A 14,606-nucleotide genomic window follows, 5' to 3' on the forward strand; every position below is an offset into this window, starting at 1 on the left:
CCTTGGCCGTGTGTTTTGGGTCATTGTCATGCTGGAATACCTATCCACGACCTATTTTCAATGCCCTGGCTGAGGGAAGGAGTTTTCTCACCCAAGATTTGATGGTACATGGCCCCGTCCATCGTCCCTTTGATGCGGTGAAGTTGTCCTGTCCCCTTAGCAGAAAAACACCCCCAAAGCATAATGTTTCCACCTCCATGTTTGACAGTGGGGATGGTGTTCTTGGGGTCATAGGCAGCATTCCTCCTCCTCCAAACACAGCGAGTTGAGTTGATGCCAAAGAGCTCCATTTTGGTCTCATCTGACCACAACACTTTCACCCAGTTGTCCTCTGAATCATTCCGATGTTCATTGGCAAACTTCAGACGCGCATGTATATGTGCTTTCTTGAGCAAGGGAACCTTGCGGGCGCTGCAGGATTTCAGTCCTTCACGGCGTAGTGTGTTACCAATTGTTTTCTTGGTGACTATGGTCCCAGCTGCCTTGAGATCATTAACAGGATCCTCCCGTGTAGTTCTGGGCTGATTCCTCACCGTTCTCATGATGATTGCAACTCCACGAGGTGAGATCTTGCATGGAGCCCCAGACCGAGAGAGATTGACAGTTCTTTTGTGTTTCTTTCATTTGCGAATAATCGCACCAACTGTTGTCACCTTCATCATCACCAAGCTGCTTGGCAATGGTCTTGTAGCCCATTCCAGTCTTGTGTACGTCTACAATCTTGTTCCTGACATCCTTGGAGAGCTCTTTGGTCTTGGCCACGGTGGAGAGTGGAATCTGATTGATTTATTGCTTCTGTGGATAGTTGTCTTTTATACAGGTAACAAGCTGAGATTAGGAGCACTCCCTTTAAAAGTGTGCTCCTAATCTCAGCTCGTTACCTGTATAAAAGACACCTGGGAGCCAGAAATCTTTCTGATTGAGAGGGGGTCAAATACTTATTTCCCTCATTAAAATGCAAATCAATTTATAACATTTTTTACATGCGTTTTTCTGGATTTTCTTGTTATTCTGTCTCTCACTGTTCAAATAAACCTTTGTCAGTGGGCAAACATACAAAATCAGCAGGGGATCAAATACTTTTTTCCCTCACTGTAGTGCAAAATCTTGTATAGGTGGGTTTGGGCATTTAATTGGTAATTGTTGTTGTTACTTGTTGAGGCACACATAGCGTTTAATCACTTTTTACTCACTTTCTTTTTATCACCTTACCCACTTAGTTTGTTTTAAGGGGGAGTTGACAGCCGGGACGGCTGAGTGCTACGAAGGGGGGGGGGGGGAGTGGTGATCTAGCGACATCGTGAATGTCACTGTGTAATGCCGGCTCTAGTGAGGCACGGCGTGCGATGCATTGTCACCGCGGACACCGCGTAGGTGGGTGCAGTACCAGCCCTAGAGGGGGCTCGGTGAGCGCTGGGATAGCGCTCAGTGGCACCACGCGGGGTGTGCAGTGCTGACTTCTACATGAGGGAGAGTGTCAGCCATGGGATGAGGTTACCCTAGGCCATGGCACTCTGGTTGACCCTGGAAGGCACTGACAAGTAAGATCTACACAGGGGCCCCCTGAGATCCTATGGGAAGGGTCAAGAAACGACAAGAGGTTTCTCGAAGGTGGTCATGGCCAAGGGCGGGGCCAGCCACGATCCAGCAGCATATAAACCGGGTCCCCACAGGGACCGGGGCTCAGCGTTGCTGTTGTCATCTGAAGATCTACGATCTACGTTCTACGTCCAAGAAGAAGTCACCAACACGTGGACGAGGACGCAAGGTAGGATCCTGTCCGTTGTAGCTACTCGCAGTAACTAGCATAGTTAACCTGGTGGTCCACCACCATAGGTTATCTGGTAAAGGGGCAGTAACCCCTTTGTGTTAATGTGTTGGTGTTAATAAATATGTGTTGCCTCTAAGAAGTAGGTCTGCTACTCAGCTAAATCCACTACACTACCATTAAACATAATCTATTCCTCGAGTTTCCTGGCTGGTTGCTGGCTGTACTCCACTCCACACCAACAATAACTCTTGTTAGTGGTTGCAGGCCATTGCTACCGAACGTAGGTGGGTCACTGGCTAAACGGATTTTCCGCAGAGGAAATAAACGTTGAGTTACATTGAAACGATGGAAGAAGTTTGGAAGACATGAAATAGATAGCAAGACCGAAGAGGTGGGAGTAATTAATGCAGTGCTCAGAGTACAGCATTGTTAGAAGAGTGTAAAAATGACAGTTGTCTCTTATTTCCCATTTGCAGAGCAACGGGTGTTCTCTACGAGTTAGATTTGTGGAGTGGAAGATGCATCTGATCTCGTCAGGCCTCGAGAAAACTAAGGGATGAGCCTGGATAGCGCTTGACTACCGTGTATGAAACAGATAAGGGGAGATTGTAGAGGGCAGTGCTGTTCTCCCCCCACCCCCACTATTACCAATCAACTGTGACCAGCATGGTGAAGTATTATAATCTGAATATTTATTTATACTGCAGGAGGAATACGATGAGTTACAAAGCTTTTTTTCACAGACGTCCAGTATGGTCAATTATCCCTACACAGTGTGAATGAAGCCCTGATCCAGCAGTGGATTTAACAATCTGGCTTTACAGATACGCGTGAAAACGCATGAAGTCAAACAAGTCACCTTCACAGTAGCGGCAGAATGTTTACATTGAGGCATGGTTACATTGTCAAGATCGATGGTGGATGCAAAATGTAGACTGAGCGTGGTCATGAAAGCAAATGTTCAATAAATATCTCCAAACAAATATTGTTTGTACAACGGTTTTACATGAATAACACAGTGCATACTTACTCATAGAATACTTGGCTTTGTCTTTGATTTGAGTGACCTTTCCACCTTTAGTCCTCAGATCTATAGCTCTCTTCACTGCACGCAGGAAAACACAACCATGAATGCAAATTAATAAGCAACAAAATTGAGTTACAATCAGATCATTACATCAGCTGAATGAAAAACAGCACAATGTTATGCTGGAATTCATGAATAGATAAAAAAAATCAAACCATTGAGCTGTATTTTCTATAATGATGAAACAATTTATAACAATCATCATCCATGGTGATGAGATGTAAATGGCTAACCCAAGTTTATCGAAAGTTATATTTTCATTATAAGATTTGTCCTTTGCGATTTACCTGCACAATATATATTTTAAAATTTAGTTTCACCTAAAGTAAATTGGACGTAAAAATGTGCACACATACAGAGACAGAGGTTTGTGTGGCAGGATTAAGATTCCTGCTTAGAAAATCAGATGCCTTCTCGGAAAATGTGCAATTAATTGTCAACATTAAGTTAAACGCAACTGAATTATACGTGGCATGCGCTCACTGTCAACTCGGTTGAGACCAGCTTAACTTACATGGTTTCCATGGGCATGACGGCTTTGAGCGGGATTCAGTGAGGCTAACGTGACTCTCGGTCGCGCCCTGGCTCACGCGCAGAGTCGCATCCCCCCTACTCCACCCCTCGCAGAACATGGAATAATCCAAATCAGTGGAGCAGTGTACTCGCTTGAGCAATTACCATCTTGTGCGGGGGGGGGGGGGTAGGAAGTATTTGCCTGTCTGCCTGTCTGCGTGGGGCCTGGAACTAGGTTTGCCACCTGGTTCTGGTTTTCCCTGGATTGTCCTCTCTTGAGGTAGCTATCCTGGGAAATGTTTATGTATATCCGGGACATTAAAGGTCCCCGGTTTTTTTGATCAGTTACGAGACAATACAGCTCTGAAAACAACATATTTCAACGTACTCTAGCGCTTATCATCTGCTATTGTGATTTATTATTATTTTGTTCCACGATGAGTCCTGGTTTACAGTTTAGCCTGGGAGGTGGCGACCATACGTGGAACCCATGTAAACGCTGCACAAAGTCGAGCAACTCAGCGGCGTGGGGAGCACTTACTTTTGGGTGACGGTACGGCCGGCCGAGTTGCTCGACCTGTTAAGCAAATTTTGGGTGGTTACTTAAAATGTCACGCACCATGGAAATCATTCATAGTTGTACCGACACTCACTAACACCAATTTGACATACGGAGTAACCAAAGGGAGGTAAAAAAAGCCTCATGCCGGTACCGTGGATTATCTGTTGGAAATGTTTCTGTTTCGCTTCTGCTCGCTACTGAAATGCGTCAGATGTCATGCATGGCGTCTTAAAAAAGAAGTGACTACATTTATTTTTAGGTGAATGAATGAGTAAAGCAAGTGATTCCATAGGCACTGAAACAGACACACTGTCACGTGACTTCCAACAACAATGTGATGTGTGGACAACAATATCGGTGACCACTTTTTGTGACATTTTTTAAAAAAAATCAAATACAAGGATAACGACACAAACATAAGGACATTGTGAAATACTATATTATATTCTATGGAAAAAATAACAGCAATAGCCATGCAAAAAAAGAAGATAAAAAATGAAACTTATAGTACACGTAAAGTTCATTAACTGCAATAATTCGCTCAATTTCATTCTACCAATCAACATTTTTATGCAATCATGTAAAAGAATTACACTTAAATAATATTAATTACACAACTTAACTGTTATTTCTTTTAATACTAAGAAGACAGAGTTTTAAGGTATATATTTTTCAAGCATTCACATTGATACAAAGGCATTTAGAATACAATGAGCATTACAGACATCGCGTGCCACACTTTGCCAGTGCTTCTTCCCTAGGGAGAATCGACCTTTCAGTCTCAGAAGTCAAGGTGTTCGATTTTAAATCTGTCGAACAACCATCCATATCAAAAATGTGTGAGAAACAAACAAAATAGCTACACTGGATGCCCTTAACACTGAGACGAGTCTAAATCATGCTTGGAGATGGCGTCAGAAAAGTTTTGAAATGGAGAAAAAAAAAGGTCGATTAATCAGGTCTATTAAATTCCAGAAAACGGTTTATTTGATCTTCATCAAAATGTGCAAGGGACTCACTTTGATTAATTGAAAATAGCGTAAGCATAGTTTGGTCAACTATTTACTTGTCAAGGTAATTTACAAAGTTCATAATCACTGACTTCCATGTATGGGTTGCCCTGACATCTAATGAAATGCCCATTATACTGTACACGTGTCACAATGTCTGTATTAAAATGTACTGTATTTATAAAAAAAAATATCGTGGAAAGCATTTGTCAAAAAGGCACACACATATATAACAAAATATAGCTAAGTACACACCCATTTAGCATGCCCTCATGAAAATGCAATAACTGAGCCACTTACAGTTTTTATGTTTTTCCTTAATATATAACTTTAGTGGCCCCTACTTTGTTCTTAGTATCATAGTCCCTTTCATATGTCTCATTAGTGTGTCTTGGTTTGACTCTCTGAGCCTGAGGCATTTTCCACTAAACCATAATGATATTAAATGTTCCATTGGGTAAAATGATGTATAGTCTCTCTTGGTGTGGTTGAATTAACCTGACGTGAAAAAAAAGTCTGCAATCATTAGCCAAGCCCCTTTTGAAGTTCACACATTGCTGCTGTTTGAAAGCAATGGGCAAGTGGACATGCTAAGCATTTTGAAGCAAATCACAATTTTGGTCAGTGATATTAAGGTAAAAAAAATCGTATTCCTGTAAATACGTTCTGCTGCACAAACACGATTTGGTTGCAGAGTTCGTCTCGTTTATATGACCAGAAACGTGTGCTTGTTATCGATTCAATTCGCTGAAGAGCATTTATAAGGAAAATGTTCTATTTCCACAGCATTGTATGGAATGCAACCCTTTGCGTCATATAAGTCTCTGTCACTATTATCGTCTAGCAATGAACACACAGTGGTACATCTATACAAATATTCCTCCCAGCTTAATACGCCATTGACTGTGTACTTATCCGTGGCACACTATATTGATATCCACATGTCTTAGGGTCCATGGCAGTTTAATATTAAGATTGTTTTACATTCATAACTCTCCATGGATTCATGTCCAAAAAGTCCTATTTAGCACAGAGAGCATTAGGGTCAATGTTGATTGTTTACAAGCTCATTCCACAGACACCCCGGCTGACTGAACCAAGCTCCCCAGGAAATAATCCATAAAATGCTTTCTGAGAATCATTCATCCAGCACCACAGTGGCATTTCAAGCTTAATCTCCCCGTGTATTTTCAGCAGCATGCATCAAGGTCCATATGGCTTATTTTAAGTTGGTAAATTCACGTCGTGGCTTAAGAGATTAGCAGACTGATAGCCTCATAAATAACCCCGGTTGCATTTTTTAATTGTGGGCTTTCTCCAGTCCTCGAAGCACAATAATAATTAGTTAAAATTGTAATACCCAGAGGTGCGTCTGCAGCACTCTTATGACAAGAAGAAAGTGCGCAGGTAAAGTGAAATATTATTATATAAATAACAACAACATACCTTGGTATTGTGCAGTAAACCCTCGCAGAGAGTTGTTGCTGTTGGACACAAAGTGAAGACGAAGCCAGTTCTTGCTGCTGATCATGGGAGAAGGCAGGCCCACTCCTGTCAACCTGTGGGAAGCACAAAGAAACATAGCGAAATGAGTGATCAAAGGGGTTTGGGTATATACGATGGCCTTTGGACAATTCACGGATCGCGGTCAGTCCTTGTTATAATATTCACTTGAAATTAAGTGGAAACATGGACACACAACACACATTCGATGCCACCCTATACATGCAATCAGTCGAGAATATTGCCTGTGCATTAATTTGCCTCTGCATGAATTTGGATGAAACCTCACATAACACTGCCAATATTAACAGCAATGCCATTTTATCTCCCTGATTGCACAATTGAAGCATCTCTAAATCTAAGTTCTGTACAATGAACTCTACCAAATGAAACTTTAATTCACCTTCAAAACCTAAAACTATCTGTTGTCTACGATCCGTCATACTCAACTTTTTAGATCTTATGTTGTATCTCTCAGTCTGAAGAAGCAATTCCATCACATAACCTACACTGTTGATTGCCCATATTGACACTTTTGCTGTGCATTTTCGGCGTTCCTGTAGACTCATACCTCTTCAAGAACCACCACAGTGGTGAGATGTTAACTCCATCGCCTGCTATGCACGCGGTCGTGGGTTCGACCCCAACCCTGATGCCTGCTGTATATTTGGAGTTTGCATGTCTTCTCTCTCCCTGTGGTTGTGTGCATTTTTTTCCAGGTCTTCCGGTTTTTCCCTCCACATTTAGACTCAACATGCGTTTAGATTATTTGGCTGCTATATATGTACACGAGATAAGCCACTTTGGTGAGCTATCATTTGTGATACGTAGGTCACTTCTGTAAAAGAGCTATATAGTTTAGTGGGCCTTACCCCTTCAAAAAAAAAGTTTAATGTCCAAACTCAACAAAATACATATTTGGTTATAGAGCTGAAATAGATTGGAAGAATGTTGGTGATGAAATTCACAACCACATTTGGAAGGCTCGCAAAACATCTCATTATTCAGCTCTGGCGAAGTCTAATCAGACTTTATTCTGGTCACTCACTTCTCTTAACAACTCTCCATCAATGTATCTATGACACACGGTTGGCTCAGTATGGTGCGAATTAAGGTCAATATAAATACGTACAAAATATGTTTTCCATAATTCCAATGACACTGCTCTCCGATACATGGAATATTACCTTCTTGTCTTTTCAGACCACGCAAACTCGATTAACTTTGAGCACTTCCATATACTCTATGCTGGAATATCAAGCAAATATATCTCCTGGTTTAGCTCTCCGTTAAATTCTACTCGTCGTGGCGAGCAGAATACATACAAATTTAAGTGGATGTGACACTGCCAAAACTGAAGTCCTCTGATTTGACAAAAAACACCACGTCTGAAAGTGCACCTCTTAAGTTCTGAGATCATAACGGCAAAAGGTGTGCACAACTTTTGAGAAATTATTGATCCTGAGCTCTCTTTCCACATCTCGCAGCTTTGCAGGACCTTCTACCTCCACTTACTCAACATCGACCACATCTGCTACTTCCTTGCACTAGGAGCTTCTAACACGCCCATCAAACGTCTTCATCTCACCTCGTCGCATCTAATGCAACGCCCCTCAATGGCCTTCTCACACTCTTTCCCCTATGCCAGTGGTGGACTTTTCACTTGCATCCATAAACATGACTACATCACCTCTCCACTGGCTACTAATATAGTCTTGGAATAGCTACGAGATTGGTCTCCCTGTCTTCAAGATGCTCCATGGAGTTAACCCTTGCCAACCTCTCACCTCTTATCTCACTATAACTCCCTCCAAGCGCTCTCCACAACAGCAACCATGGCCTTATGTCGAAAACCCCAGTCAAGCGTCACCCAGTGGGACAATGCTCCCTGTACCCTGCTGCTCAAATAGTTATATATACTCTACCCTAATTTATCCATTCTCTTAACTATCTGCCTCTGTTGCTGTCCAGACTCAAGATATCCCTCTTCCCCTCTGCTGATGAGTATCTCCACCATTGGAAAACACACCGTACAGTGTACATACATTATTTAGCATATACCTCCTATTTCTGCATGATGAACATGCCTCACTGTTTTGTACAATGTCTTCAGATGCAGTTACATTTAAATGCTATATAAATCCAAAATACATTGCATTGTAGCTTAGCCGAACTTTCCCCGATGTCAGGTGAGTTACATTTGAACCTTATGGCGGGACCCCGGGGTCCCATAAGCTCCCGGCTCTCGCATAAACTGCGTTGCGACGTAATTTTATGTCCTTTGAAGGCGAACGATACGACAATCTATTCCTCTCGACGAGCTCTGCACGGTGCGTTAATCAAAGTTTTGTTTATGACAAGGGCATTCGTCCTTGCTGCGCTTGGACGACACGACAACAGAATGATCCGCGCCAGGTGCGTCGTGGCGTTCATGTGCGCGGTGGGACGGAGTCGCCAAAAACATAATTAATTAGTTAATTTTTAAATTACGATTTTGACTTCCGTTTATTTGGGTCCCCGGGGGTCCCGCCATAAGGTTACATTTGTGAAGATGACAGTGTCGGAAGAGACAGTAACAATATTAAATGCATATTCTATGGTTCTTTCGGTAAAGTCACGTAGATATAAAAATAATAATACAAATAAAGTGATTAAAAATAATAATAGATCACCACGTTCCGATCGACACACAAGCAATCGTCTTCAGGTGGGAGAGAGAAACAGGCTGCTGAAACAAGTCCTGTTTCTCTCTCCCACCTGAAGACGATTGCTTGTGTGGCGATCGAAACGTGGTGATCTATCATTATTTTTTCTTCTACCTACGTGAATTTACCGAAAGAACCAAGAGTATGGATTCCTGCAGTAACGAAAACTTCAAATCAAGATTGATTACAAATCTCACGACGTTTCGATCGCAACAAAAGCGGTCGTCATGTTCCTGATGACGACCGCTTGTGTTGCGATTGAAACGCCATGATATTTTTAATCACTTTATTTTGATGAAAAGTTTTCTATCTACGTGACCATTTACCGAAAGAACCATAGAATATGAATTCCTGCAATCGCGAAAGCTTTAAGTCAATAGTAAATGCAATGCCACACGTGGCTCTTAAGACACCTTGTGTCGTCACACCGTTGCACTGGAATGAACTTGTCACGCTGTTTTCTGCAAAGTGTTGTAGCTAATTTGTTTCTCAAGGAAGGTGACTGCTAAGTTCATGACACCATGGTTCCCTCGGAAACATTCACACCGGTGAAATGCAACAGCCCTCGCCAAGGGGGCTTTCAGTTGAGCATTTACTATTGAGAATAATAATGGCATGCTCCCCAGCGGACATCTCTTTGCCAAGAACTGTGTGAATGATTGCACAAAAATGCAGTTACAGGCACATTTGGTCCCAAAGCTGTGTACATTTGGAGTTGTTTATATATTTTGAAAAATAAAAGTTTTCAATGATGAGATGCAAAAGGGCAGGCAACAGCACTGACTTGCCCTGTGTCATGATATTAAAAACAGATGGAAAAAGTGAGCAGTGTTTGCAATAATAGGTTAAGGTGTGGCCCTGCAATTGTGTCCTCAATGTCACTGCAGGTGGAATGCCTTCTAATAGAAGACGCTCCTAGAAGCCCCTTTCGATGATATTTAGACTACTCTTCCTCTCTAGCTAGACATCTTTGAAGATATATTATCCCCCATACTTTACTTCACCACACACGAGCTGCCGATTGACCAATTTTGGTTCACCAATTTATACTGCTGTGTGGACAGAGGCAGTAGGATTTAAGAAACTCACACCGTTGTTTCAACTTCCACACCGGGAGAATTGATGACGTATAGGTTGCTAGTCCAGTGTGCTAATCATTGCACCACTGCAGTGTTACAGTGTTCTATAAGAGTAAAATAAACGAAAAGCAGCTGAATCACATTGCACCGTTTACCAGCAGTCCTCCTTAATTCAGTTACACTTTTTTCTCTCTCCTAGCTCAACTCATAAGCATTTCTGGTCTTGTTTTTCTGCAAGCATTAATATAGTTTTTTTTATTAATTTACCAATTATGGTTAAATCAATGGGGCCACATTGTGGGGTTGTAATTCATCAAAAGCCCTCCACTCACTATTGGGTGACTACTGATGTACCCTGCGTAGGTAACTACATCATGTACCCCCCCCCCACCCACCGTCGCATTTCTATCCATACTCAAGGTCAAAATAAATCAATGTTAACACCAACAATCTTTTACTTTGCTAAAAATGGATGCCCCGCATTAATAAAACGCGTGGACAGTTATGAATTACAAATATGGTGGCATATATATCGCAAACTCAATACTACATATATTTAGAAATGTCAATGTATAATGTTTTGCTTGTTTACTATCTTAATGTAACCAAATTGTACCAATTTGTGGCATGGCCACACCAGCATCACACAATTGGCAATTGTAATAATCGTGCATTTTCTTCAACCCTTGTAAATAAAGTTGCAAAATATTCCACTGAAAAGAAATATCTAAATGTACCAATGTGGTATAAAGGGTGTGGTTCTTTGTAGTCCATTCCACTTTGAGTTTATACTTGCCCAGTTGATGTTATTTCCTGTGGCTGATAATATACAAAGTGATGTTCCAAATGTATGAACGTAAAAACACTAACAAATATGTAATGATATGAATTTACTGACTTAGGTTTCAATGATTATAATGAACTGTTTTCTATGTTTAATCAGTTAAAATTAATTTAGCACGTTAAATTGCATATTATTGACACATTATGAGTCAGAGCCAAGATAGTTGCAAACATGGTATATCATAATTTCAGTAGATTATTTTTTCAATAGTACATTGATATAAATTATCCTAGTTACCATCAACAAAAACAACAACCACCATTTGCCACGAAGTGGCGGTGACCACGGCGCTTATGCCAAGCTATGTGCACTTTAAGGCCATGCGAAGTGTCGAATGCCCGCTGGCAGGAAGTCACGCGACAGACCCAGGTGCCATGGGTTGACTGACTGAGATGACTGGCTGATGCACCACCTGTGCCCCCTATTATGCCAACTTGCTGTGGTTTAGCCAATGAAAATATAATGCCACTCGACCCATTCAGAGTGAGACCTCTGCTGTCAAAATCGGAGCTGGTCATAAGCACACTGCCCAGGTTTGGAAAACTATCCACTTTCTCTACAACTGCTCCATCACTAATGGGGAATTGAGGGTGTGGAGTTTTTAATGGCATGAAATACCCAGGCAGGTGCTTAGTAGCACGCTTCAGGTCTAGCAGCAGCGCTATCCTTCGACCGCACCTGGGCATCGATCAGCCTCCCACTGTACCTGTAGCAGATGGAGATTCCTCCGGTACAGCCATGGAAGGCTTCTTGAACGACGTGGTCGATAAAATACGTTAAATAATGTGGGAGCCAGAGGACATGCCTGTCGCACCCCAAGGTGAACAGGAAATGGCTCCGATTCCCACCCACATAGCTTTAACCGGGCCTGTCCACCATAATGGAGGTCCTTAATGATTGTGTGGAGAGGACTCTGAAAGCAAGAATAACAACCCAAAGCCCAGGCCTATTGATGGTATCATCAGCCCTGACTACGTCAATAAAGCAGAGATGTAGGTCCTGTTGGAATTCGATACACCTTTGCTATAGCAAACGGACGTAAAACTTGGCATCTGTGCAGGACCACCCTGGTCTGAAAGCACATTGGGGCTCCGCAAGCCTCTTCTCAGCATGCCTGGCAAGGCGATGTTGAATCATCCTTACCAGGATCTTTCCTGGCACACTGAGGAAGGAGATGCCCCTGTAGTTGTTACAGTCGGTGCAGTCCCGCTTCTTAAAGAGGGGGGGGGGGGCACCAGGGCATCCTTCCAATCCTGCAAAACCCATCCAGTGTTCCGGACAGCTGTTATGATGTCATATAGGGCAGTTTACACACAAACGCCACCCTCCCTCAGCAGTTCACTTGGGAGATCATCTCTGTCTGGTGCTTTTCCTGGTCTTAGACTCTGGACTTCCTTCCATATTTCCTCAACAGATGGCACTACAGCCAACGACTTCTTCCAATATTTGAGGCACCGCAACCACAGGAGAGTCATCCCCATTTTGCACCATGATATTTTCCAGACTGAGGAATTTCACCTCCCACAAGATCTCACAGAAATGTTTAGCAATCCTGCAAACCTATTTCTTAAGGATGGTGATAATTGTGGTGCTACAAGTTGCTTGTTTATGGAATTGAAGAGTGATGTGTAATCACGGGCTACTGAGGCAGATTCCATTTCCTCGGCAAGCCCTGTCCACCACTCATCCTTGTAATGCTGCATGGCTCTCCAAACCTCCGAGTAAGCCTCCTCTTTCACCAACCTGGGATTATGAGAGTGGGCCTGTCACTTTTCTCAGCCAGTCAGAACACCTCCGTCAGCCAAGGTCTCTTAAGGGGTTTAGACTGCATACCCAAAGCAGCCATTGCAGCTGCATGAGCCACAGTCCTAAACCTCACCCATTTACCCTCATCATCAGGTGGAAGGGGGGACGAAGCCAATCCTAGCTGCAAGTAATGATGAAATTCTCACTTGCAACTTTCATCAGTTAGCTGAGACCAGACCACTGTGGGTTTCAATGGGGTCCGAGATGGACACCCACCACCGGATTGGAAGAATGGCAGGAGCATCTTACAGAAGACAATCCGATGGTCAGTGAGCAGATCAGCTCCACGGTAGGTCCTGGTGTCAAGGACATGGGTTTGCATCCACTGCTCCATCACTATGTAGTCCAGCAGATGTTCTTGCTTGGACCCGGCATGCATCTTTGATGTTGTGTGAATGCTCTGATGCTGGAAAAACATGTCGGTCATTACAAGCCCATGTGCTGCACAGCAGTCTAGCAGCCTCCTACTGTTGTTATTGAGCTGAACTGGCCATGCCTTCAAATCACTCCAGCCCAGGTGCCAATGTCATTACCCACTCGGGCATTAAAGTCACCAAACAGGATTACTCTATCCGAGGAACCACTTTAGCTAGCACCTGTGGTAGGATGTCATAGAAGGAATCTGACTCATCAGCCTTGCGTGCATCCATCCACTGATGCTCATCTTCGGTAGGGGCATAGGTAACCACCACCATTCCTCGCTGCTTATTGATCTGGAGCTCACAGTAGCCTGGGGCTTACAGCTTCCCACACCTCACCGACATGCTCCCATGCCCCCATCATTATTTTGTTCAGAAGAATAGCCACTCCCTGTTGTTTGGCAGTCTCCTGCTCCGAGTAGAGGACTGTCTACCCCTCATGGTGACTGGAGCCAGGGCCAGTCCACCGGACCTCCTGAGTGCCACAGAGATCCAGGTGGTACTGGTCCAGCTCGCGACACAGTGAGCATTTGGACATTCCACGTGGCCACTCGCAGTGGTTAGTTACCACCAGCTCATTGGTCACATACAAATCAATAACATGTTTAAAATAATAAAAACTAAATTGATAGCTTACCAAGCAATATATGAGTATGAAATTTTAGTTTTATTCTATGAAGTAAAATTACACGACATTCATAACGCAGGTTATTTTGGGTTAGATCGCGTATATATATGTAAATATGTCATTAAACCCGCCACCACCCGGCACAGCCAATTAGTAAGGTTTGTCACGTAAACACAACATGCCAATTCGTTACTAGTAACGAGCCACAACATTAATAATTCTGAGTACGACGTTGAGCCAGTAATTACAACTAGTTTCATCAGGCGACAGCCAGATTTGTGGAGAAATTCTCCTGTTTTATTCCTTAAATAGAGGGGTAGATGTGATAACAACACTTGTGTGCTCTTCTTGCATGAAGTGGGGCAGGAGGGTTGTATTAATGAATGCATATAAATGCAAATGGATATCCTTTTCCGGTTGGGTTATTTATGTTGTAATTAACATACATTATGCACGCGCATTATGCGAGCCCATTGTTCTTGTATCTCCTGTCGATTGTGTGTGCTAAAATATCCGTACCAACGGTAATCCCTATTGAAGTATGGTGGCCTGTATAGGCATGCATTTAAACAATGTATTATTTGATGATTTGCTTACACGCAGCACTAAGTTGGTAGCTATCTGAACGGTTAAAAAATTGTTTTATTTCTCTCAATTCCGATAGATTATCTAATTAGTC

At 42.7% G+C, this 14,606-nt stretch overlaps 1 protein-coding gene across 3 annotated transcripts in view; it reads right to left on the minus strand.

Annotated features, from left to right (window-relative positions):
- The window catches only part of LOC116941580 (CUB and sushi domain-containing protein 3-like), a 442,102-nt gene that overhangs the window by 195,118 nt on the left and 232,378 nt on the right, over positions 1–14,606 (minus strand). For 2 of the 3 annotated variants that reach the window (XM_032952770.2, XM_032952772.2), the window contains exons 6-8: positions 6,390–6,502; positions 3,913–3,948; positions 2,802–2,876 (exon numbers count right to left, since the gene is read on the minus strand). In XM_032952770.2, the coding sequence (XP_032808661.2) occupies positions 2,802–2,876; positions 3,913–3,948; positions 6,390–6,502 (224 nt within the window). The remainder of the gene's footprint in view (positions 1–2,801; positions 2,877–3,912; positions 3,949–6,389; positions 6,503–14,606) is intronic. The other variant, XM_032952771.2, reaches the window with a different exon arrangement.

The sequence above is a fragment of the Petromyzon marinus genome, chromosome 12 (genome assembly GCF_048934315.1).
Source record: "Petromyzon marinus isolate PM22_M1 ecotype Great Lakes invasive population chromosome 12, UKy_Petmar_22M1.pri1.0, whole genome shotgun sequence".
In the NCBI taxonomy this organism is placed as follows: domain Eukaryota; kingdom Metazoa; phylum Chordata; class Hyperoartia; order Petromyzontiformes; family Petromyzontidae; genus Petromyzon; species Petromyzon marinus.